This window comes from Silurus meridionalis, chromosome 16 (assembly GCF_014805685.1).
Source record: "Silurus meridionalis isolate SWU-2019-XX chromosome 16, ASM1480568v1, whole genome shotgun sequence".
Classification (NCBI taxonomy): Eukaryota; Metazoa; Chordata; class Actinopteri; order Siluriformes; family Siluridae; genus Silurus; species Silurus meridionalis.
This window is the reverse complement of record NC_060899.1, coordinates 13673261-13696878: the sequence shown is the minus strand read 5'-3', so window position 1 is coordinate 13696878 and position 23618 is coordinate 13673261. Positions and strand designations below refer to the sequence as shown.

Sequence of the window (23618 nt, the reverse complement as noted above, 5' to 3'; positions counted from 1 at the left end):
GTTGTCAGGCAGCGTTGTTGTTGTTGTTGTTATTGTTAACACCGATAGCTGGCACATGGATCCCTGATCTTTCGTGAAGCCTGCAATTTACCCATCAGCACACTCTAAATAATCGTCAGCATTCTGGACCATTTGGAGATAATTTCTAGGTCGGTTATCTGTGGGTCTGTTGATGGATTGTGGCACTGGAGCGATCCAAAAAAAACAGTGCGTCTCAGGCGCCATAATCGGTTTAACATAGCATAGTGCGAGTTTTTACACCATGCTACAAATCACTAGATATCTATAGATAGATAGATAGATGGATAGCTGGATACAGATGGATAGATAAGGATGGATGGATGGATACGGAGGGCTGGATGGATGGATGGATGGATAGATACGGATGGATGGATGGATGGATGGATGGATAGATACAGATGGATCGCTGGATGGATGGATATGGATAGATGGATGGATAGATACGGATGGATGGATATGGATAGATGGATGGATAGATACGGATGGATGGATAATTGGATGGATAGATACAGATAGATCGATGGATGGATGGATAGATACAGATGGTTCGATGGATAGATGGATGGATAGATAGATGGATCGATGGATGGATAGGTACAGATGGATTGATGGATGGATGGATAGATACAGATGGATCGATGGATGGATGGATAGATAGATACAGATGGATAGATAGATGGATAGATACATAGATACAGATGGATGGATGCGGATGGATGAATAGATGGATGGATGGCTAGATAGATAGATAGTAAGTATTTATTGTCGTTGCACAGTACAGATAGAAAACAGTGAAATGCAGTTTATTCAGAAGTGCAAATATTATAAATTGTGTAAATTGATGGTCAGATAAAGTCACGGTCACCTGCTGAAACACACCAGATCACTTATATACTGCAACTCACATACATTTTAAACCAGGAATTAGCACACTGGGCTTTATGAATCAAGAGAGGGATAAAAGGTGGATGGTGAGGTTCTCCAAGTTCAGCGTAGTTATTTGTCTGATTTCATTTCTCTTTCCTCTGATTGGTAGATACCTTTTTATACTCGTACCGAGACCTCACATTGAGCAAAAGCAGCTCAGGAGGAGTGTTCTTAGGCAGGAGAGGGGCATTTTGTGGTTTTCTTGGGGAGGCTGTTTCTGCTGGTGCTTTCCTTTTTGTTCTTTTCAGTTTTCCCGATACCTTTTTTGGATGAAACGGGCTTCAGAAGGAAACCAGAACAAAAGCGAGAGGCGTACAGAGCAGTGTTTATGTTCTGAAGTGACGTTCGATGTGTAGAAGCAGGAGATTAAAGTTGAAGAGGTCTTTGTGTTATGGGATATTCGGCCAGAAGTTGCTCTCAATGAGCTCCTGAGTTAGAATTCGAGCGTGTACATGCAGTACACCATGGGTTTACTGTGTGTTCAGCTCTGCTGGCTGGTATGTATTTTATGAGGTGGAAAGGAGGAGGGTTTAAGCCGCAGAATTCACAGAGCCACGAGATGTTGCCTCCTCTGGAGCCGAGGCCTTTATTTGCTCTGTTTACATTAATTACCAGTGGAATGGCGACTCCTGTTTAGATACAGCAGGTATTGCATCGTAGTTCTGTCTGTCGAAATCCAACCTGAACACTCCCCTGGGTTATTTATTGATGTATTTATTACATTTATATAAAAAAAAAAAAGAAAATCATGCCATTTTTGCAGCGTCGTGCCCCACTCAGCGTAAATGAAACATGACTTTGCCGCGTCTGCGTGTATTTTGGTACCACAGTGTTAATTGTAACCCAAGGGAAACATTTCAGCCGAGTTTGAAAACCTTCTCACTGGACGTCCTGCCGAAATAAAGTAAGCGGTGCTGCTGTGTGCAATGATGTCATTACTAAGGAAAAAAGCGAACGCTGTATACCTCAAAAGTACAGACAGAAATAACACACTAAACTATACAGACAAAACGAGTCAATACAGATAAAATATTATATAACCATAATCTATATTAAGTTCATACACTGGTGAACAGTAACTAAGTAAATGTAATTCTTTACTTGTGTATCTGCACTGAAATTTTCATTCCAATCAACTCATTTGATGTGAAAAGACTCTAATGTTCCTCTCAACACAACAATCTATTGATCGAATGATAATAATGAGTCAAACACTGATTGATCTCTGTTACAATTATCATGAAACTCAAATTTACTTATTCAAAATAAATAACTGTGTAAATGAGGTCACGTGTGTTGTGGTGAGTTCAAGTCTGGAGTTTCTTCATCATTTATTCCTCTCTAAATGTTCTGCTCGATGTTGAACTGATGCTGAACTGTATGTTGGTGTTAAGAAGATAAACAGAAACAAGTTTGAGTAAAAAGTTATTTGACTTTGAAATGTGAAAAAGTAAGTGTCCCCAAATGAAAAATACTTCAGTAAAGTACACGTACGTGAAAAAGCTACTTAAGTACAATGACAAATTACATTTACTTCCTTACTGTCAGCCACTGCTTGTACTCGACTCTATTTTGAGAGATCCTCCGTTCGTTTTATTTGAGTTACTGTTACTGGAGTCATATTTTACCTTTATCTCAAGTACATGGTTTGTGTACTTTATGCGTCACTGCTATCTTATTATATAGCTATCACATCAAAATAGCTTAGAATTACACTTTAGAATTTCAATATCTTCACGTATTATTCAGTTTGACAGCAGTGATTGTAACTTGTTCCATATTTATAGAGTGAAACGGCTGTTAATGGCCGTTCCCTTATCATCCTCCATTTAATCATGTTAGTGATGCAACATGCAAACTTGTCCATCATGTGGACTTGGAGAACCTGCAGGATCGTGTCTGACCCCGGAGACTCCATCCATTCACGTCGAAGAATCTCCCTGCAGATTTGCGATCTGCTGCCGTGGGCCTGCTGTTTTACTGCAGAATCCTTCCTGTGTTATGCTTCAGAATCCAATTTGAGGCACAGCGATTTAGCAGCTGTATTTATTTATTGTTTCAGCTCCTGCTGCGGCGATACAGGAAACGCGTTCTGCTTTGTCAGACCGAACGTGAAGAAAAGGCCAATTCACTGAACGGAAAAGGATTTGCCATTCGCAGTTTTATAAGCCAATAATAAAGCAAAACAAAAATCAGAGTAAGCAACAGAGCTGCTGAAGTACACTACAGTTTTTGTGGTAAAATTTTTTTTTTTTTTTTTCCTGTCTACATTGTTTTATGTCTGGAATTTTTCGTCTCGTTTCCATCCAGAGACTTTTCAGAGACTCCTCTCATTATTGCTTCAGTCTATCGGCTAGTTCCAAGTACAGATAATTAACAGACTTCATGAGTTCTTCAGAAAAAAAAAAAACCACTCTTCCAGTAAACGGCACCATTGTGCGACTTTTAGTTTCACTCTTCAGTCAGAGCGAGAGCGCGGGAGCAAAAAAAGGAAGCGCAGACCCTCTTCGTCGCCGGCGCGAGGCCTGCTAACGTGCTTTAACAAGTGATTTGCAGCGTGGGCGTGACTGGGGCTCGTTAAAGACGGAAAGTAAGATGACTCTGGAGAAAAATGAGTCACTTCTCTTACTCTGATTGTAGTCGTGTGATCATAAAGATTATATATAGCATTTATTTTCCTGATATCGCTGTCAGTTAAAAAAAAATTTAATAGAGTAATGCGGTCTTGGGTTTCGGTCTGTTTCAGACTCGGGCTGTTTTTATTGATTGATTTTTTTTTGTATGCAAATTAAAAGCAGATTGTTCCCCGTACGCCCTCCAGCTATGCCGTGCCTCTGGGAGCTCGACTCTTACCGACTTTTAAGCCCCTTTCGAGTTTCCGATGCAGTCCGTGGCCAGACGTTTCTCCTCTGCTTGAAAAGACAGCATCTGCTGACAGCATAAAAAAAAACTCGTTTGTTGCTCAGTATCATAGAACGATTAGCCGCCTTTGCCTTTTTACACAGAAATACTCAGTGATTAGCAGTTGGGTTCGAGACCGACCGAGACTCCTGCTGCCGGCAATTATGGTCCTTAAATCATGCGAGGAATGAATTTATATAAGACACCGCTAGGCTGGATGGGAAGAGAAACGATTAAGGGTGTGGAATTTAGTTTCAGAAATTATTGCTTTATTGCAGCATAGTTTAAAAGAAAAGTGTGACAGTCGAGACTTGATCTGTTAATCCACACCCTCTGTTCAGTACGAGTGCAACATTTATCTGGGGCGGTGGGAGCTCAGTGGTAAAGGCTCCGGGATACTGATGGGGTGTTCAAGCCTCAGTATTACCAAGCTGCCATCTTTGGGCCCCTGAGCAAGGCCCTTCATGTTCCTGGGGGTGCTGTATCATGGCTGACCACAGCTTTCTAACATTGCTGAGATATGCGAAAAACAAATTTCACTGCTGTTCAAACAAATGAGTAGCTATGGGGTTTCACACCTTGCCCAGGGTCCCACGAGTGTCACTCAGTGCGCCTAAGATTTAAACTCGCCACTTTCCAAAGTCCCATGCCTTAACAACTAATCTAACCCCTCACCTTCCAATGAGTGAGATGAAGTGCACCCACAGTGGAGAAATGGCTTGAGTGGCCGATGGTGCAACAGTTGTGGGGGGGGAATTGGCTTTCTGAGCTAGCGTATGCAGAAGAGGGCAGATAGCCCGGTCCTCAGAATTCTCATTTGGGTGCAAGTTTCATACAAATGCTTTTTTTTGAGACTTTTAAACGGATACAGTGATTCCAGGAGTGGCAGGAACTCTGGGAGTGCCTGATTGCCGGGCGAGGGGACTATTTTGAAGGAATAGTACATGGATAAAGTACTTTCTTGTCAACAGAGTCTCGTCTCGAAAGTTTTTGATGCACCGGCTATTGGCTGGTGTCCAGAAGACGAAAACTCTTTGGTGGCATGTTGTTTGAAACTAATGAACGACGGGGCGGAGCACTCGGCTCTACTGTAGGAACAAATCCAGCAGCCCTGTGGCACTACTGTCAGAGCTGCTGTTCTAGATAATAAATCAACAACTTCCTCCGAAAGCCGAGGTACCATAAATAAAAGATGACTTGCTTTGATTTGGCCACGATCTCCTGTACTATAAAATTTCTCCCTGATCTTCACAATGAAGTTTTAAACCCAGGCGTGTTTTACGAGGATCTTTAAGCCTTGCGGTCACGCTAATGCCTGTGTTTTAAGGCGCCGAGGTGCATCTGCTCGAGAGCTTTCGAAATATTTTGGAACTCCTTGGAAACCTCGAGTGGCACTTGAGAGCATGCAAGTGCACCATCAAGTCTTTTCAATGGGAGCTTGATTTGAAGCGTTTCAGGGTGCATCCGAGGATACTCGTGTCGACTAGTGATTTTACACGAGATGTCATCAGTTTGGTCGTAATAAATCAGAGGGCGAGGAGCAAGTACAAACGAGTTCTGCAGACCGAGTGCACTAATGTCAGGGGCGATCTCGGAGACGGAGAAGTATTTTCCCTCTTCTTCTCCTTCACCTCATGTAAGATGCTCCGGAAAGCAGGTTTTGGAGCAGTGCACCTGTTGCCCAGGCAGCAGCTCAACAAAACAAGGAGAAGAACTGCAGACGAGAGCGTTCGGATCTGTCAGTGCTGTCACCAGAGCGTGCCGGGAGCTGTCGGTTGCCTCTGGGAGTGGCCAGCCTCCCTGTTACTCAGCACCGAGTAGGCAGGGAGGTATGACTCAAGGAATTTTAACTGTGGGATAAAGGCGCACGCGACCGGCCTTGGCACGACCCGAAGAAAAAACATCAGCAAGAGCACAGAGTATTAAAAAAAAAAAAAAGCTGAGATCTCAAGATTCCTGGCAAAAACCAATACAGATAAAAATAGAAGCAGAAACTGGAATCCCAATTTAAACACAATGTTTTGCACGACCGAACGCGTCGGCATGCGTTCGCAGGGGTTCTGCCGATTTGAAGAAATCATAATAAAATTTTGATCAGAACCAGGCGCATGAGGCACAAGAGAGAAGGAGCGTTGTGTATGTGAGAATCGTTTTCATTTCTATGGGATCTGCAAGTCGAGACTGATACTAGATTCTGCATACATGAAGTTATTTGTAGCCGATTAATCTTATTCTGCGTGCTTTTCCCTATAAGATTCCTGTTTCATGCCGTCTTGAAAGATAAAGGAGAAGTTTTATAGGGGTTGCTGTTTACTTCAGCATGTCACAATGTTTTACTGGGGCAGGGCCAATGGTTCTTTTTTCCATGTTCCTTTTGGTTATACTGTATGCAACAAATTGGGTAGAGGGGGAAAAACTGAATTGGTAAACAGTGAATGAGGAAGAAAGATCTGGGAAGAGATGAGTCCAAATTTGACATTTTTGGCATTAACAGAAAAACATTAGCAGACTGCATCATTGAGGTGGCAGCTTAATGGTTTGGGGCTGTTTTAGAGCCCTGGGTGAATTTAACCAACATGGCTACCATTCCATACTTCCGTACAGCACCATGCAATTCCGTCTGGATTGTGAATCACCGGAATCGGCTTCACTATACAAAGACGATGAACCAAAGCATACGTTCAAGTTCAACAATCAAACAGCTGGAGTGTTACAAGGTAGCATCAAAAAGTTTTGAGGCTAACGGTGCAAACTGGTGCTTTTTTTGACCGCGTGCGTTACCACGTCTGCGATCTCACCGTGGACAGAAAGTTAGAACAAAGAGCAAGGGTGAAAATCTGTGGACAAATCTGCCACAGAGACGTCTCGCTGCAACGAGTTGTCCGAGGTGTTTTGAGCGGCAGGCAGGAAGACCTTCAACGAGTTCAACCCCCGAAAACCGTCCGGCAGCTTGTGCATGATGATCGTCGGAGAACAAGCCACACGATCTCGCTTTAGCACCAACCCTACTCTCCAGATGTGGACTTCGCCCTCTTCCCGAAGATGAAGGTGTAGGTCTAAGAATTCCCGGCTTCACAGCAAAGCGAGAGTACTGTAACATTCTGGGTTGGGGCTCGTCAGCATGCAGACAATGCAAAGAATTTTATCTGATCCAACCGAGCGCTTGGGGAGGTGGGGGGGTATCTTTAGGTCAGAGACTTTATTTTTCTAAACATAAACCTGCACAGATTTTGTAACACACTGCTTGTCCATTCATGCTGTTATTATGGTTTGCGTACGGTTTCGCTAAAGGCGTCTCATCAGATCGGAGATTAGAGCCTCAGAAAGCCGCGAGAAAACTGATGCAATAGATTAAGTTCTTGGCTTTTTAAAAAAAAAAAAAAAAAATCTATTCAGACTTTGTGGCTCTAGTGAAAAAGATAAACATAACCTTGATGAGTTTATATTTATAGCCATAAAACTAATTATAGCTAAACAAAAAACTGCTGTCATCAAGGCATTTTCTGGCACTTGAACCTCACCACTTTTAGCCGAATGCACAGTAGTGGAGTAAAAAGGACTGTCGGACTGAAATAATATGATAAATAAAACAAAGTATTTTAAGTTCAGGATTTTTTTTTTTTTATCCCAGTGTGTTTTTCACTCCTCGTCCGTCTGTCAGAGCGCCTGAGCAGCAGTCACTCTCTGGGGGTAAACAAGCGGGCCGAGAGTTGTAAATGGTGTCGGAGGATTGTTTCCACTGCTCGGGCATATGGTGATTTTGACATTGTGAATGGAAACTTTGGAGCAATTAATGAAGAGTTTTTAGAATCTGAAAGTCATTACTCCTCTGTGTTGTGGCTTGGATTCAGTGCCTTTGTTCTAGCAAGGAAAGAAGAAAAGATGAGGAGAGTGTCCTGAGCAGTTTTCTGCAGTCCTTCCACACGACACGGTTTATATGGTTTCTTTGGGTTAATAGATGCATTTTGCATTGGATATTACATTTTATTTATTTATTTTTTCGGTCAAAAATATTAAGGTGGTTAGGGGAAAAAACATGGTGAATCGAAGTAATGCGTATGCAAGACACGATGGATAGTTTGCAAACGGATTAAACGGAAGTAAAATATATAATATCTACCACTAGATAGAATTTGACTTCCTTCCTAGCGAGTAACATTTAGAAATACCTAATTTAGTTGTACTCCGTGGAAGTCCAGTGTCAGAAGCAGGAAAAATGGGCGAGCGTACGGTTTTGAATTTGAAAGGCCAAATTGTGACGTCTAGACGACTGGGTCAGAGCAGAGCATCTCCAAAACTGCAGCTCTTGTGGGATTTTCCTGGTCTGCAGTGTTCAGTGTCTATCAAAAGTCTTCCTCTAAGGAAGGATCAGCGGTGAACCGGCATCAGGGTTGCGTTCGGTCGAGGCTCACTGATGCACGTGGGGAGCAAAGGCTGGTCTATATATATATATATATATATATATATATATATATATATATATATATATATATATATATATATATATATATATATATATATACACACATCTCCATTCTCCTCGGTGAAGAGCCGACGATGCGATACGTCAAAGATGCATATTAAGAGCTTTTTAAAATCGATGCATCACCGTGTTGAGGGAGTGAGCAGCTCAGTGCTCATGGTATGATGTGATTGTGTTCTTCAGCATGTGATTTGGTGTAACGGTGCTGCTGTTTGTCTCTACAGCTGCTGGAGTACACAGGAAAGGGAAAGAGCATCGTGGATGTAGGACTGGCTCAGGCTCGCCAGCCGCTCTGCACACGGAGCCACTACTTCGAAGTGGAGATTGTGGACCCTGGAGAGAAATGCTACATCGCTTTGGGTCTTGCTCGGAGGGTGAGGAATGTTTATGCAGTCCGTGTCTGACAAAAAGCCTTGCGTCTATAATACAACTTTTACAAAGGGGTTCAGCAGAGAAGTGGGCGTGGCCTAAACAAGAAACTTTATTTTAAAAGAAGAAAATTGTTTATTTCTTCTGTCCTTCATTTCGCTTTACTGCTCATTTCCTTTTTTCTTTCTTTCTTTTTTCTGTCCTTCATTTCGCTTTACTGCTCTCTTTCTTTCTTTCTTTCTTTCTTTCGTCAATTCTCTCTCTTCTTTCTTTCGTCAATTCTCACTCTCTTCTTTCTTTCTTTCTTTCGTCAATTCTCACTCTCTTCTTTCTTTCTTTCTTTCGTCAATTCTCACTCTTTCCTTTTTCTTTCTTTCATCAATTCTCACTCTCTTCTTTCTTTCTTTCTTTCTTTCTTTCGTCAATTCTCACTCTCTTCTTTCTTTCTTTCTTTCTTTCTTTCTTTCTTTCTTTCTTTCTTTCGTCAATTCTCACTCTCTTCTTTCTTTCTTTCTTTCTTTCTTTCTTTCTTTCTTTCTCTTCTTTCTTTCATCAATTCTCACTCTCTTCTTTCTTTCTTTCTTTCTTTCTTTCTTTCTTTCTTTTCTTTTGTCAATTATCACTCTCTTCTTTCTTTCTTTCTTTCTTTCGTCAATTCTCACTCTCTTCTTTCTTTCTTTCTTTCTTTCATCAATTCTCACCTTTCTTTCTTTCTTTCTTTCTTTCTCTCTTCTTTCTTTTGTCAATTCTCACTCTCTTCTTTCTTTTTTTTCGTCAATTCTCACTCTCTTCTTCCTCTTTTCCTCCTTTTTTAATAACACACATCTTACTTTTATATTGTCTTGTCATCAAATCTTACAATTTCTCACAACAATAAAACTGTTTAATCAGAAGTCATATTTGGTGATAAGGATTCAATACTAGAACTAATACTGTTTTTTTTTTTTTTTTTTTTTTTTTTTTTTGGTCATTTTGGAAAATGATTTGTACTGTTTATTCTTGGAGAATGATATTTATATAAACCTATTGAAATGTGGAAGAATCGCACCATTTGGAATCCATGCTGAGACCATTTGCACCTGCCCCAAGGCGGCGCGTGTAAACGCGACTCGGCCTCGTGACAAATCACCTCTCTGTCTTTCCACCACATGATGAAAAAAACACTCAGCACTCGCTGTCTGAGCAACACTCAGAGTCTGTGCTTGGAGCAGAGGAAATTTTTCCATGATGATCAGAGTCCAAAGCATAATCAAAGGACTCGTTTAAACGGTGCGTCAAACAAACGAATAAATCGCCGTTTTGGTCAAAATCGCCAACTTCCCCTTTACTGTTGCGTTTTGCATCTAAACAGTCCTGCCTTGCGCATTCCTCTTCGTTTACCGTGATCGCTTGGACAGCCGTCGTTCCTTCCTGCCTCTCGTCTCAGGGTGGCTGCGGACCGTTCTGGGGCTAATTACTCGCAGGTCTGCAACCGCAGACAGTAAACAGGCGTGTCGATTTGAAGGGTTGAACAAGGCCACTGACTTCGCTGTCCTCCGGGGGGGGGAAAACCGAAAAGTTGGACAGGGGGGTGTAGTGGCGGGAAGGTTTATCAAGGGTGCCGTAACTTGCCACGGAACATTGCAGCCTTTAACGCATCTGTATTTTATTATGCAGCAAAATGCCAACAAAGGTGGTAAAGCAGATAATTGCAGGGCTGCTTAATTACAGTTTGCTTGCATTTGGACGTCAAAGTTCGCACAGCATCCTGTTTCTGAGCGATCATGACACGCATGCTTACCAGGCAAACCTTCGCATTCTTTGCGTTGGAGCCTCCAGAGTTTCATTTCAGTTTATTTTTTGTGCCTTATAGTTTTAGCGCTTGTACCGCCAATTTAGCTGATTTAAATCTGATTCGAACATGGAAATCTTTTTTCTGGGACACGCCTCCTCAACGCTTTGCCCCAGTATATCATCTTGAATGCGGTTCACTATTTGGCGATCCCTGACCAAGTCCATTTCAACCTCTGAAGCTCCTAATCAGAATTAGATTTCGAAGTAAAATAAAGAAAATGTAAATAAAAAAATACATAAGTTCTATATTATCCAACTAACATCAGAAAGTCTGAAATGTAACATTCATTCGAGTTTCTGAGAGTCTCGATGATGTGCTCCGATTAGAGCTAAAATCTAAAAACCATGATAAGCGAATTAGCTCCTCCACGTGTCTGCCCACTTCCTTGTTTTGGAAGCCTGGGAACCAAGGTGACTGCATGTTGTGTTTAAATTTCCTATTTATTCTCTTGGTTTGGTCACGTCACTGTTTCCATGTTCCTGCATGTTCCTGACTGTGAAAAGACCTGCCTGTCATCTGTGCACGCTAATTAATCCGTTCAGTAAAAAATCATTCTACCATCAGCTCAATCACTCCACAGCCTACATGAGACATCTCCTATTGCTGAACCTTCTCGTCCTCCAGGCAACTACAAAGAAAACAAAACAAAAACAAAAATCGAATCCGTCCCACGAGTTTTAAAGCACTGAAGCTTCTCCGAAACACTTAATGTTTTACATTTCGGGGTAACAAAAGGTCTTTTCTGTTGGTCCCCCCCAACAGTTCTCTTTATCTTTTATTGAAAAAAACAACGGAACATTGATTTTGGTCCCGAACATCACCCATCGCTGACTTTGTCTCCCGGAATGCTGCCAGGAACTCGTTTGTAGCTCTGGAGGGCTTCCGGTTGCAGGACAAAGGTCTGACATGGAGGTAATAAGGGTTGGATGTGTTGTTGCTACTTCGCCAATCTCCATCTCTTCTTTTTTTTTTTTTTTTTTTTTTTAAAACCCTTTTGGCCTCCCTGACCCGGAAACTTTCTATTCAGAAATGCAGTGTTTCATCGACCCGGACGTTTTCTCGTGGCGACCAATTTCATATTTTTGACTCGACAGTGCTGAGATGTTTGCACAAAGGACTCTTTTACCACTCTCATCTTTACAGCATCGTTATGGTGGCAGCGGAGCCCGTACTCTATCGCCCTCCATCACTTAACCCCGCGCTGAATTTGTTCAGAGATGGGCATCAACCTCCATCAACAGCCTCTCAGCGACTTGTTGATTTTGCCACAGTGTGGAAATGCAGGCAGCTCATATAACACTGATTTAACCCCCCTCTCCCTGCCCCCCCCCACCACCACCACCACCATGGATCAGATAGGACTGAGTCAGTGACACTAGCATGACTGTTTGTGTTCTTTGGAAGCCTGAATGTCTTCACTTTAAAGGCATTTAACCACCAGTTTGAAGAATACAACCTTCTGTAGGCTGTACGCACAGTCACAGGGAGCACTGACCTTCATTAAAGTGCCAAAACACATTGCCCTGGGTACATCGACCGGATCTGTGGCGTTTCTGTTGAATTTCTACCCTGTACATTTTTAATCACATGCACACTGCACACTTACTGCAGGGGTATTGAGGCCACTCCCCCTACATGCACTGTGCGTTCCTGCATAACACAGCAATACACTTTTTAATCGTGCACACAAAATGATGTCAATTATACAAACGTAAACAAATTTGTTTACAACTTCCTTGTGCCATGTGTAATTGTGCAACAAAAGGATACTAACAATATATAAAAATATATAAATACAAATATCAAAATCGATTTGAAATTACTTAAATAAAGGTAAACGCACTGTACAGTGTTTTATTTGGCCCTCGCTGTTTTTTCCTCCATTTTCCATTCTGCAGCGTCTTCTATGTTACCTGTCCAGGGCACTCCAGAGTTTAGAGGGTGGTCCGTCAGTAATAATGGTCCATGGGGAAACACAGTGCTCCGTGTTTTGTTAAATTGACTAAAACGAAGCATCAAGGCAAATAATTTGCGTGTATGATTTTTTTTTTTTTTTTTGTATTGGAGTTACTCATTATTCGAGAATCATTTCAGCCCTGATATTTGTTATGATATGAATATAAAATCTTCCCCCAAATTCTTATAAATTCCCATAAATTCCTGGTAAGTTTCAAACATGAATTAATTCCAAAATTCCACAGATGAAGTTCCAGTAGAAAGTTTCTGGAAATTTACCGGAAGTTTTCCGCCCCTTTGCACCCCTCAACACTAATTGCGTTAATGTGAGCAAATCCAAGTCATTTTTCTTTGCCCTAATTTTCCGCCATGATTATGATTGACAGGATAATGTTTCTTTTATTTGGTTAATATTATTGTTGGTTCTCTGTGTGGATGCAGTGTGTACCAGTGTATGGATGTTCACCATGGAGGAAAGCGTCTACAAAAATAAAGTTACCTACTCCTAATGATTTATTATGACAGCTCCAATCTTCCATGATCGGTCCTCTATTGTAGCACGTTCATCTGGCGTGTCATCACCTCAATCCTCTCTTTGGAAACCCTTTTTTTGTTCAGCGTCATGCTCTAATCCTAATGCCCTATGGGAATGCTTTTACGTTGAGATCGTTCTTCACTGCGACCGTGGGTTGAAATTAAAGCGATGGATACTTAAGTGTATCATCCATCTTGCGAAGACTGGTTCTGTGGCTTTTTTTTTTTACTGAGACAGTAAATCCATCAGCTTTTCTCTGCTGCTTTCTCATCCCCTCAATTTTCCTAATTAGATAAACAGATCAAACGACATCCAGCTCTCGGCGCGGCGCTGCCGTCGGCCACATACTTTACTGAGCCCGAACCAAAACCATTTCCATGTAATCTTGGAGACGAGTTTATAAAAAAAAAAAAAAAAAAGGCAGGTCTTGTGGTTACAGAGCAGAAAAAGAGGCTGAAGAGGAACTTGTAAGACACATTCCCTCAGTCTCTTCTGCTTCCTTTTGCTTTTATTCTCATGCATCCTTACCGCTTCCTGTGCTGGCTTTTTCTTAACCGTGTGGAAATGTAAACATGTTTCCATGTTTATTTGCTCTATTTTCACTTCTATGAAAGTAAAAGTAGCTTCATGTTGTTTTATGTAGCACCAGGGTTCTGGAGGAACGTTGTCTTGTTTTACTGTGTACTGCGTCAGCTCAGCTCTATGTGGTTAAAATGACAATAAAAGCTTCTTGACTTGACATCTGTTAATGGTTTCTCAATGTCATTTGACTGTCTGGTCATAGTCTGGTCATAGTCTGGTCATAGTCTGGTCATAGTCTGGTCATAGTCTGGTCATAGTCTGCTCATAGAATCTGGACATTATTGTTACGTGAAAAAAAGAACTAACGCCACGTACCAGAAGATATGAGGTGAAGCTACTCATTCTGTTTATCATGATTTGTCCTTAGCTGCATTGTGTTATTTTCATTATCGGATCTAAAGTTTGTGGCTCGTGTATGTAGACGTGTTGGAGGATCTGCTTATTAAAAATGGTACATTTTATTTCATTTCGGATCAAATGACTTAAAAACGTTCGATAAGAACCACGTCACTTAAACGATACGATCCTCCCATCACTTTTTTACCTAAAGAAAGCAATGCAGATGCGGTAGCCCTTTAGTCATCTGGGCTCCTTCACCTCCTCATCTCAAAGGTCCTCTTTCAAATGTTTACCTTTCATGCTAATTTGAACTTTGATTCATTTTATAGTCAAGACATCAAACTCTACCTGTAGATTTCTTCTGAACCAAGTACCTGCTGTAACTCAGCTGCATTGCATCTTGGCATTCGAGTCCAGCAGGGATGCCCTGCTCCCTGTCTTCCCCCTCTGGGCGTCTGCCCATGTCCCCTAAATCCACCACTACCAAGCGCCAATCAAAAACGAGTAAAAAATGAAATACTTGAGTAAAGATACGTGAAAAAGCTGCTCAAGTACAGTAACGCTGCTAATTCTACATCTGCTTTCTCAATATGACATTGGACCAGAATGTGTGATGAAGTAATGCTGAACATTTTGAAACCCAAAGGCATTCCGTGGTTCCTCGCTTTTGATTTTCTTTTGAACCGGGTTGAAAAACATCTGCGTTTTCACCCTTGTGTCAGCGAGATCCTCCGAACGATTCTTACCCCCTCGAGGGCAAAAGAGGTAACATGCTATTTTCATCTCTCGGACCCGATAAGAGCATCACCGTTAAGCAAATGAACGCCTCATTTGTGCGCCGAACCATTAGGAAGAAGCAAAACATTTCAGGAATGAACAACAGTCGTAGATAGCTCGTGCAGGTGCTTCGCTCGTAGAGACGCAAAAAAATGCGAAAACACATTTCCGATCGTTAACTCTGACTCCTTCTCCGATCTTATCGGGATCAAATAAATTGTTTGGCCGCTCTGAGTGTTTCCTGCCGGCATGGGACTGTACTATAGCAGAGACGCATCCTGTGCTACCGCGTGAAAGCAGTAACCTTGGTGGACAAAATCACCAGGTCCACGGAAAGCTCAGTGTCATTTGTACTTGGCCAGAATTCCAGACCTGAAGCAGCAAAGCACTAGAACCCAAACTTTCTTTCTCCAAACACGGCAAGCTCAACTGCCCCCAGAGCGTTTTATCTTTTGTTCCAAAAGTGTTTGTTGAAATTTGCTTGTGTATCAGGATTTCTCATGTAGTGTACCAATGGACACGATTCATTGCTTATTGTTCTCCGTATACATCTTGTTCCAGCTGCTTTCAGGTTGTCCTGCAACTCTTTTCCATTGACTGCTGGTTTCTCGATCGCTTTTATTATCGTTCTAATACCATCATTTCTACTTGGTCATGCTGTTGAGATAAGTCACATCTAAAAGTGTGACCACGTACATTTTAAGAATACGCACTGTACGGCCAAAAGTTTGTGGACACCTGATCTTAAGAATTGTATGTGCTTTTTAAACACCCCATTTCCAACTCTCTTCCTTCTGGGAAGAGGTTCAACTAGATTTTTGAAGTGTGTGTGTGGAGATATGTGCTTATTTAGACACAAGGGTGTTGGTGAAGTCAGGTACTGATAAAGGTGATGTGAGGAGTCCTGGGGTGCAGTCAGCATTTATGCAGTGAAAGTAGAACAAAAGTGTCCCAATAAGTCCAATTAATTCCCACCATCGTGTAAATGGAGATTCAATGGTCATCTAATGTCTTCATCTGTGTGTGTGTGTGTGTGTGTGTGTGTGTGTGTGTGTGTGTGTGTGTGTGTGTGTGTGTGTTTTCTAGGATTACCCGAAGAACAGACATCCAGGCTGGAGCCGAGGCTCAGTAGCGTATCATGCAGGTGAGACTCGCACTTTAAAAAAATAAAATAAATAAATAATAATAAAAAAAACCCACACTCATATACACACACAACTTTCTATACCTGGAATCATCCAGAACATGCAAATCAGTTTATTAGATGTGATGGTGTGTGTGATCGTGATGTGTTCATGCACTGCACCCACCGATCACCTGTTTGTGATTAAGGCTCTGGTTCTATTGTGAGTTCACATGCAGTGAGTGTGTGAGCGTCACTGGGCCGAGACCGAGACGCCGCATTCTGCCAGCGCGTATTCTTTTTCAACCGCTATTTGCGTTACACGTTTTCGCGTGTGTCTGCATTTGTTCCTGAGTAACGGCTCTGTCCGGGCCTGTTCAGAATTCTCTCAAAATAAAAATGCATCTCTTCGTCTCGGTGTGTAAACGCCTGCGTGTACGTCTGCTGCACGTGTGTTTCTGTCCGCAGGTTCGGGTTTTTTGTTGGAGGGGTGTCTGTTCCTGCTTGTGTAACTTGTTGACGCGTTTTATTTTAGTGTGTACGTCTGTCTGCTTTTCTGTACGTTTGTTGTGTCTGATATGCGCCTGTTTTTATTTTATGTTTGTCTCTCTGACTGACTGTTTTCTTTTGGTGCTTTGGCCTTTGCTTGTGTGTGTTTGTGTGTGTGTGCGTGTGCGCACCAGGGTTGTAAATTTTCGGAAACATTTGGGGAATTTTGGAAATGTTCCAATTTGGAAACTTTGGAACTTATGGGAATTAATTAATTAAACTGTATCATATACAAACAAATATAAACTGGTCATAAGCTGACATTCCTGCCGACTAATGCACATTTAAAAAATAAAAGAAATGATTGTAGAAATTGTGTTATGTTAAGGACGAATGCACAGTGCATGTAGGGGGTGTGGCCTCAGTGGCATGAGATTGATGAATGTGCAGGTAGAAATTCAACTGAAATTGCATTAAATCTGGTTTGTTTTAACTAAAATTGTCCTGCATGATTTTTTTTTATTTCAACTACATCTAGGTTCCATATTATAGGCTAATCAGCAATTTAGTAAATTCCCAGTTTATCCCTATTATATCCCGTCACAGAAAGTTTTCAGTCTTAAAAATTCCAGGTAATTTTGCACATCGTTATTTGTGGCTCTATTGTTTACTGCCCCCTCCAGCACAGTGATTTTTGATCTACAAACACTACAAGATAAAAGATTAAAAGACGATAACGTTTCCCGATACCACCTCGTATTTCTACATATCTTCATCTAAAGCTGAAGCTTTGTTCTTTTGCTTGAACTCTTTTTGCCTCTGCTTGACTTTGGGGCACATGGAAAGCCCATGGAGTGTGACCAGGAGCATCATCAGGGGCATTTCTGTCTATCTCAGGATCTGCACTTTGGTGGGCCTCAGGAAATGATTGGACTGTGATTAGTTATGAGCTTTTTGAGACACAGAACTGTATCTTTGCAGACTTCCAGTTGAGAGAGGTATATGTAGCATATCTGATGGCTTTGTTACCCCATGACTTCTTTACCTCTGTCATGCCACACGATTAGACTAGACTTCTGGCAACTTTCTAGTGTAAAGACTATATAGGGTAATTGGTTGAGAAGCACCGCAGTCGCAGACCCTTACTACGCCGAAAGCCCAGTCCACATGCTGAAACTTGGGGACATGTCTTGTGCTGCTTGTCTGTTGCCTTTCTGGCGGCACTATTTATATTGATATCGCTTCCAAAATTCCAGCCATGCCGTAATGTACATTTCCCAATCCTGTTTGCACTTGGCTTATCGCATCATCGCTGCACCTCCATTATTATTCTTCCTTACGCTAGGAAGCAAACCTCTCAGCTTATCGCCCTCCCATCAGGCAACCGTCATTTTGTTATTGCGACCCAAAGGAGGGCCGTGTTTACGGTGCTCATTCCAGATTAAGCTTTGGCAAGACTTCAGCAGCGGGCCAGGTAAGAGGGTCACGGGTCATTAAGATGCCATGATCTATAAGGAGCCCCCATTTACACCTGACGCTAGCGCCAGGTGCGGTCCTATACACAGGACCCTCACTGGGTTCGATCCCAGCTGTTGCTGCACAAGCCTTTCGGGTTTGACATTTTGAGTGAGGAACCCAAACTTCTTGCAAAGGGAACGATTTTTCGATCTGCTTTAGTACTTTGGTCAAGCTGATCGTTTGCCAGTTTATTGCTGTAATGTTGCACGCTTGCGACGAGACACTCGATAACGTCCTTGGCTGGATAGAGCCGGACTCGTTTTGAGGAATCTACCAATGGCACAACAAACTTCTTGATATGTGGTCCTCTTTTTTTTTTTTTTTTATTATTGTGGAAGCAGCAGCATCCCGGCGGAGATATCTCCTCACATCTTTTCCAGACAGGGCTCTGAGGAAACGTACGAGGAAAAGCATCTGTGTAGGTCAGGTGCCAAAAGTCCTGAAAGCGTTCCAGCAGGTTGAAACAACACACCTATGTCCCCTATCTATTTATAGCCATCTACTTCTTCCACACTGGATGCGGAGTTTTTTGCGATTGTGGTGTCGTGTTGTGACAGGGGCCCGCATTCGAGTCTTAATGATACACTGTCTCCATCACTCTCCCATATTCTCGATAGGGATTTGTTTAAGCCGGATCCCAAGCCAGGAACGGGTCCCATGACAACTTCACAAATATTTACTGGTTACATGGTGCAGTGGGCTTTTTCCCTGCATTTTACCTTTTCCGTGTCTGTGTGTGGTTTTTTTCATGTTGTCTGTATCTTGCCATTGTTCATTTTCCTCTTTATCAGAAAGATTTAACAAACAGACAGTAAAGATGACGTTCCAAAGAAATCTATTTTTTGTTTTGGCATGGTTTTGCATCAACAGCATGGCCAGAGGAGGGGAATTTTCTAGCAAATGCACATTAATCAAGTGTAAGTCCTGGTCATGAATGAATTTCTTGTGCAGTATACAGTATTGGACCATGTCTTTCCAAGGAGACGTTATGCTTATTGGCTAATAATATCTACTAGTCTGTCTTTGCCATTTTAGACCCTTGCAACTGATCCTGAATCATCAGTCTGACTTTAGTGACTTGTTTTTCTTACCAGTCCGCTTCTGTGCCCTCTGTACTGGTTACTGGCAAAAATTCTGCGTACGTGAGAATGTTTCCAGCGAGAAACTCGCGTGTAAGGAGAGCTCAGAATACCAGCAGTTGCACAGCTCCCGATGTACACAGGACGGTGTCTTTTGGCACACTGACTTATAAGGCTGGTGCCCCCTGTGACTGTGTGTGCAACCTTTTGCTGCCATCTGTTGGCATGTTGCAAATTAGTCTCAACACTTTTTGTTACCACCTCATATGTGCCATTCTACCTCCGATCCCGAGCTGTACTTTAACCAATTCACAATATTACAAATGCTCTCCATTGGACTGGCATCCAGTTGGTAGTTAAAGCTTGATTTAAGCAGATGTTCTTGGAAGTGCCCTTGCTTGTTGGTACCTAAAGACTTGATAGACAAGCTCTGTAAGATGATTGACCGAGGAGTGCCTGCCAAATGCCTTACATTTACATACCTGGGAAGCCTGGAGCCTCGATCTGAATAAATGGGTAAATTGTACACCCGCTGCTGGTATTGGTGCATAAAGTGAAATAAAAAGACCAGGAAAGCACCCAGTACCTGAATTTCTCTCTCTGAATACAGCACATGAACACTTTAGTGACAGTGACATTTTGCAACACTTTAAAGCTGGACTACTTTCAATATCTCAGTCATATCCATACCCAAATCTTTTGTTTTATTTTTGTATTTATTTTATAGTATTTTTTTCTGTATTTTGTCTGCGATTGTTGCTGAATCTTGGAACGTCTTGTGCCGGTTCTTTTTCCCGCAGATGATGGAAAGATTTTCCATGGCAGTGGAGTCGGAGATCCATTCGGCCCACGTTGCTTCGAAGGCGACATCATGGGCTGTGGAATCATGTTCCCTAGGGATTACGAAGGTGAGATCTTGTAGTTTGGAATCGCATACTTCTTGTAACTATTGGTACAAACTAATTGTCTGCGTATCTTTTTTTCCATTAGATGAGGTCGATGACGGAGAGGACGTAGGCGAGAATCCCAAACAAAACCATGTTCAGAACGTTCTGTACCTAAACGATGAAGACGAGGAGGAAGAGGGGGATGATGCAGAGCAGGAGCAGGAGCAGGAAGGCAGGAAGGTTATGGTGAGCTGTCCAGACATTTCCATTATTCTGACATTAGATTTCGTAGAAAAGCTTTAAAGCCTATTAATCCAATCGGTGCAGTAATTTTTCCCCCTTGCATTATTTTTATTTATTTATTTATTTGACTCGGTAACGGTCAGCAAACTTCAGACAAAACATACTAAAGTAAAAGCCAAATAACAGATTTTAAAAACTACTTTGAAAAGTTGAAGTACATAAAAAAAAAACTACTCAATTATAGTAATGCAAGTAAGTAATATAATATAATTCGTTACTTTCCACCTCTGTAAATTGCTGCTGTATCTGCGTCTAAATCTAACCTCACCCTTATACACAAAATCAGGACTTTGGACTCCAGTTAATCCCCACCGGATATAAAAAAAACATACCTCTGCACAGACAAACATGTGTGTTAGATTTGTCACCATAGTGTTTTCTGGGTTGTGTTTCTTTGCTCTGAAAATCTCGAGTTTGACCCCCTGACTCAGTCTCTTTACAACTACGGCCTGGTGAATGGAAACAAAACCAAACAAACATTAAAACAATGCATGAATCATTTTTATTAGGTGTGCATGCGCTTTTAAAGCCAGCGGTGTCATCTTCTAGAAACGGCCAGATCTCTGTGTGCTCAGGTTCGTTCTGGGTGTGAAAGTTGAGCAGCATTAATCACAGGAGGATTTCAGTCCTGAAGTAACCACAAAGAATTTCGGCTTGGCCTGCAGCAGATCAGGCCGGGCATGACCGTGCACCCTGCCACACTTTTGCAACAATATTTGTGTGTCCACCGCTGTGCATCCTCACTCCACACTGACGGTTTTTTTAACTGTAGATATTTACTAAGTAAACTGAGGCCTCAGTGTTTTATTTTGTAAACAGAGGGGAAAAAAAACAAGCCCGAGCCAAAAGATTGCGTACTTCTAATTCCTGAAAAGTACACGCCATTTATAACTAAGCTCTGTGCGCCGCTATGAGAAGCAGCTGGCGTTGAAGCCCTGGGTCTTTCTGAATGTTCTGCGTGAAACATGACTCTCTGTCGCCCCCTAGGTGTTCTTTACCCGCAACGGGAAGATCATCGGGAGGAGAGAGGTGGTGGTGCCGGCCGGAGGGTTCTACCCCACCGTAGGCATGCTGAGCAGCGGAGAGAAGGTGAAGGTGGATCTCCACCCTCTCAGCGGATGATGACGGAGCGCTCCAACGCTGTATCAATCCGGCCGCGAGCTTCATGAACGGTTCGAAAAGGGAATCAGGGAATGTTAATTCTGCAAAATAATATAATGTTTTGTTTATTCATGAGTGCTCACTGTTGGGGTGTTTTTGCGCATCATTTTATCGAACCAAAAAAAGTTTTCACTCGTGCTGGAATAACGATGCTTACAGTCTTTTTTTTTTTTTTTTTTTTTTGTCCTTCTAAACTGTATTCTCGTTGTATGATTTTGTCGATGGTCGCAGTGGCGTGTAACCCTGCCGTGAAGCTGTATTCAGAGTTGAGTAGAGCGCGTGGTAAGCTGAAACCGCATACGGGCGGTTACGTTCTGATGTAATAAATAGGAGACACTTCGTACTAAAGGGCTTCTCTGGTAGCTGTAAGTCTGGCTACGTTGTCTGGCAATATTATCAATATTATATGCTATATGAACAAAAGTTTGTGGACACCTGACCGTAGGAGTCATATGTATATGCATTTTAATGTATTGCACATTTGATCTCCATTTCCTGTTTGAATAACTTCCACTCTTCTGGGAAGATGTTCTACTAGATTTTGGAGTGTGGTTATGGAGTTTCATGCTCTTTCAGCAGTCGGGAACTGCAAAGTCCACTGCCTTAACCACTAAACGCCCACCTTGTACAGGTTTTGGGTCTCCTATTTCAAGTGAAGGGAAAATTTCCTTCTATTGCATCCATTCTATACAATTGTGTGCCAACATTCTGCTTATAGTTTGGGAAAGAACCAGGTGTGAATTCAGGTGACCCAATACTTTTGTCCATATAGTGTAGCTTTCTTAAAAGAAAAAGCGAACAGCTACCGAATATTGTTAGATGTCTAAATACGACCTTGTATATTAATTTACCATCCGACTCGATTATTATCATATAAATAACGACCAGTTCCCATTTAGTCATTCAGACGCTTTATTGAGAGTTTTTCAGAAATCAATCAGGAATTCTTTATCTATTCGCCCGAGCTTGTAAATGTGAACGAGACGATCAATGGCGAAATATATTTCGATTCCTTTATAATAGATTATTATAGTTCTTATTTTATAAGAGTCTAGCCCCGCCCCTTTTTAATCAAATTGACACCAAAATTTTCTTCTTCTTTTTTTTTGCCACCGTCTGCATGTCATTTTAATTACTTTAAAAGAAATCAACATTTTATACACACATGCGCGTATATGTAAATAATGTATTCTTATTTTATTGCCAGCAACTCTGAATACAGCAACCTAAACCGAGCTCTTAGACGATTGCAGCTGACTAACGAGAAGTTATAAAAACTATTTCCAATCATATGCATATATCAATTTTTTTTTTAAGAAGCTTGTATATAATGTACAGTTATACATGCGATTATATATATCACAGGCTGTACTAATGCCACAGCAACTAACAAAGAATCACTTCAGGAACTAGATGAATGAACGAATGAATGAATGAGTGGAGAGAGAGAGAGAGAGAGAGAGAATGGCATTTCTATAAACGGCATACGCTCGCGGTGCGTTCACGTCCCTGAGCATTAGCATCAGCGTCACGCTCCTGCACCTTCCCCTTTCCGTCACAATCCTGAAGCTGGTGACATTTCTAATGGTTTTTTTTTTTTATCATTTTTTTTTCTAATGTTCTGACATTCGGATAGAAAAGTGCCACGTTCTTATCGCTGCCTCGTGGAATCGAGGCCCCGAGCAGGAGCAGAGAAATGTCACGAGGTAACTGCGTCATAGGCGGAGGTCAGTCGCGTCGTTTGCATCGAGGTACGCGTCACCGAGCCGCTAAATGCAATCAGGGAGGGGTTGGGATCTGGAAATAAACACGCTTTATTTCTTTATAGCGCCTTGTTTGTATTGTGTGTGTGTGTGTGTGTGTGTGAATGCAAATCAGCAGGGCCGTGTTCGAAGAGTTTTATGAGGATTTCATGCAGAAATCGCATGCCGCGTTCCGACCCTTACTTACACACACTCAAGTCGGGGGGCTTCGGGTAAAACTCAAGTCTGAGACTTTTAATGCAATTTTGAACTCTGAACTGACAAATAAGTCGGAGGTAAGAAAACCGACTTCACCCTTCGGCTGGATTTAGTGCTCTTGAATAAAGTGAAAGCCATAATATCATCCAAAGGGCTGCATTTTCTCTCTCTTTTTTTTATCTTGGTGTAACACGGGTGATTTTCTGAGAACGTCTGAATACGAGGTTTTACCTGGAAGGCTTAAGGCCATGTCTCAGGTTGGATGTGTTTTTTATTTAAATGTTTTTTTTTTCTTAATCTCTCATTTTTTAAGGACTAGGAATCGAAGCTTTAACGAGGTTAAAGTCATATTTTAACGCTGGTGTTTTAACTC

The 23618-nt window shown here is 41.8% G+C and overlaps 1 protein-coding gene across 1 annotated transcript in view; it reads left to right on the top strand.

Annotated features, from left to right (window-relative positions):
• Positions 1–21356, top strand: part of spryd3 (SPRY domain containing 3) — a 34837-nt gene extending 13481 nt beyond the window's left edge. Inside the window, exons 7-11 of the mRNA XM_046869112.1 lie at positions 8557–8706; positions 15811–15868; positions 19734–19841; positions 19924–20066; positions 21111–21356. Of these exons, the coding sequence (XP_046725068.1) occupies positions 8557–8706; positions 15811–15868; positions 19734–19841; positions 19924–20066; positions 21111–21245 (594 nt within the window). The 3' untranslated portion in view covers positions 21246–21356. The remainder of the gene's footprint in view (positions 1–8556; positions 8707–15810; positions 15869–19733; positions 19842–19923; positions 20067–21110) is intronic.
• The last annotated feature ends 2262 nt before the right edge of the window (positions 21357–23618 follow it).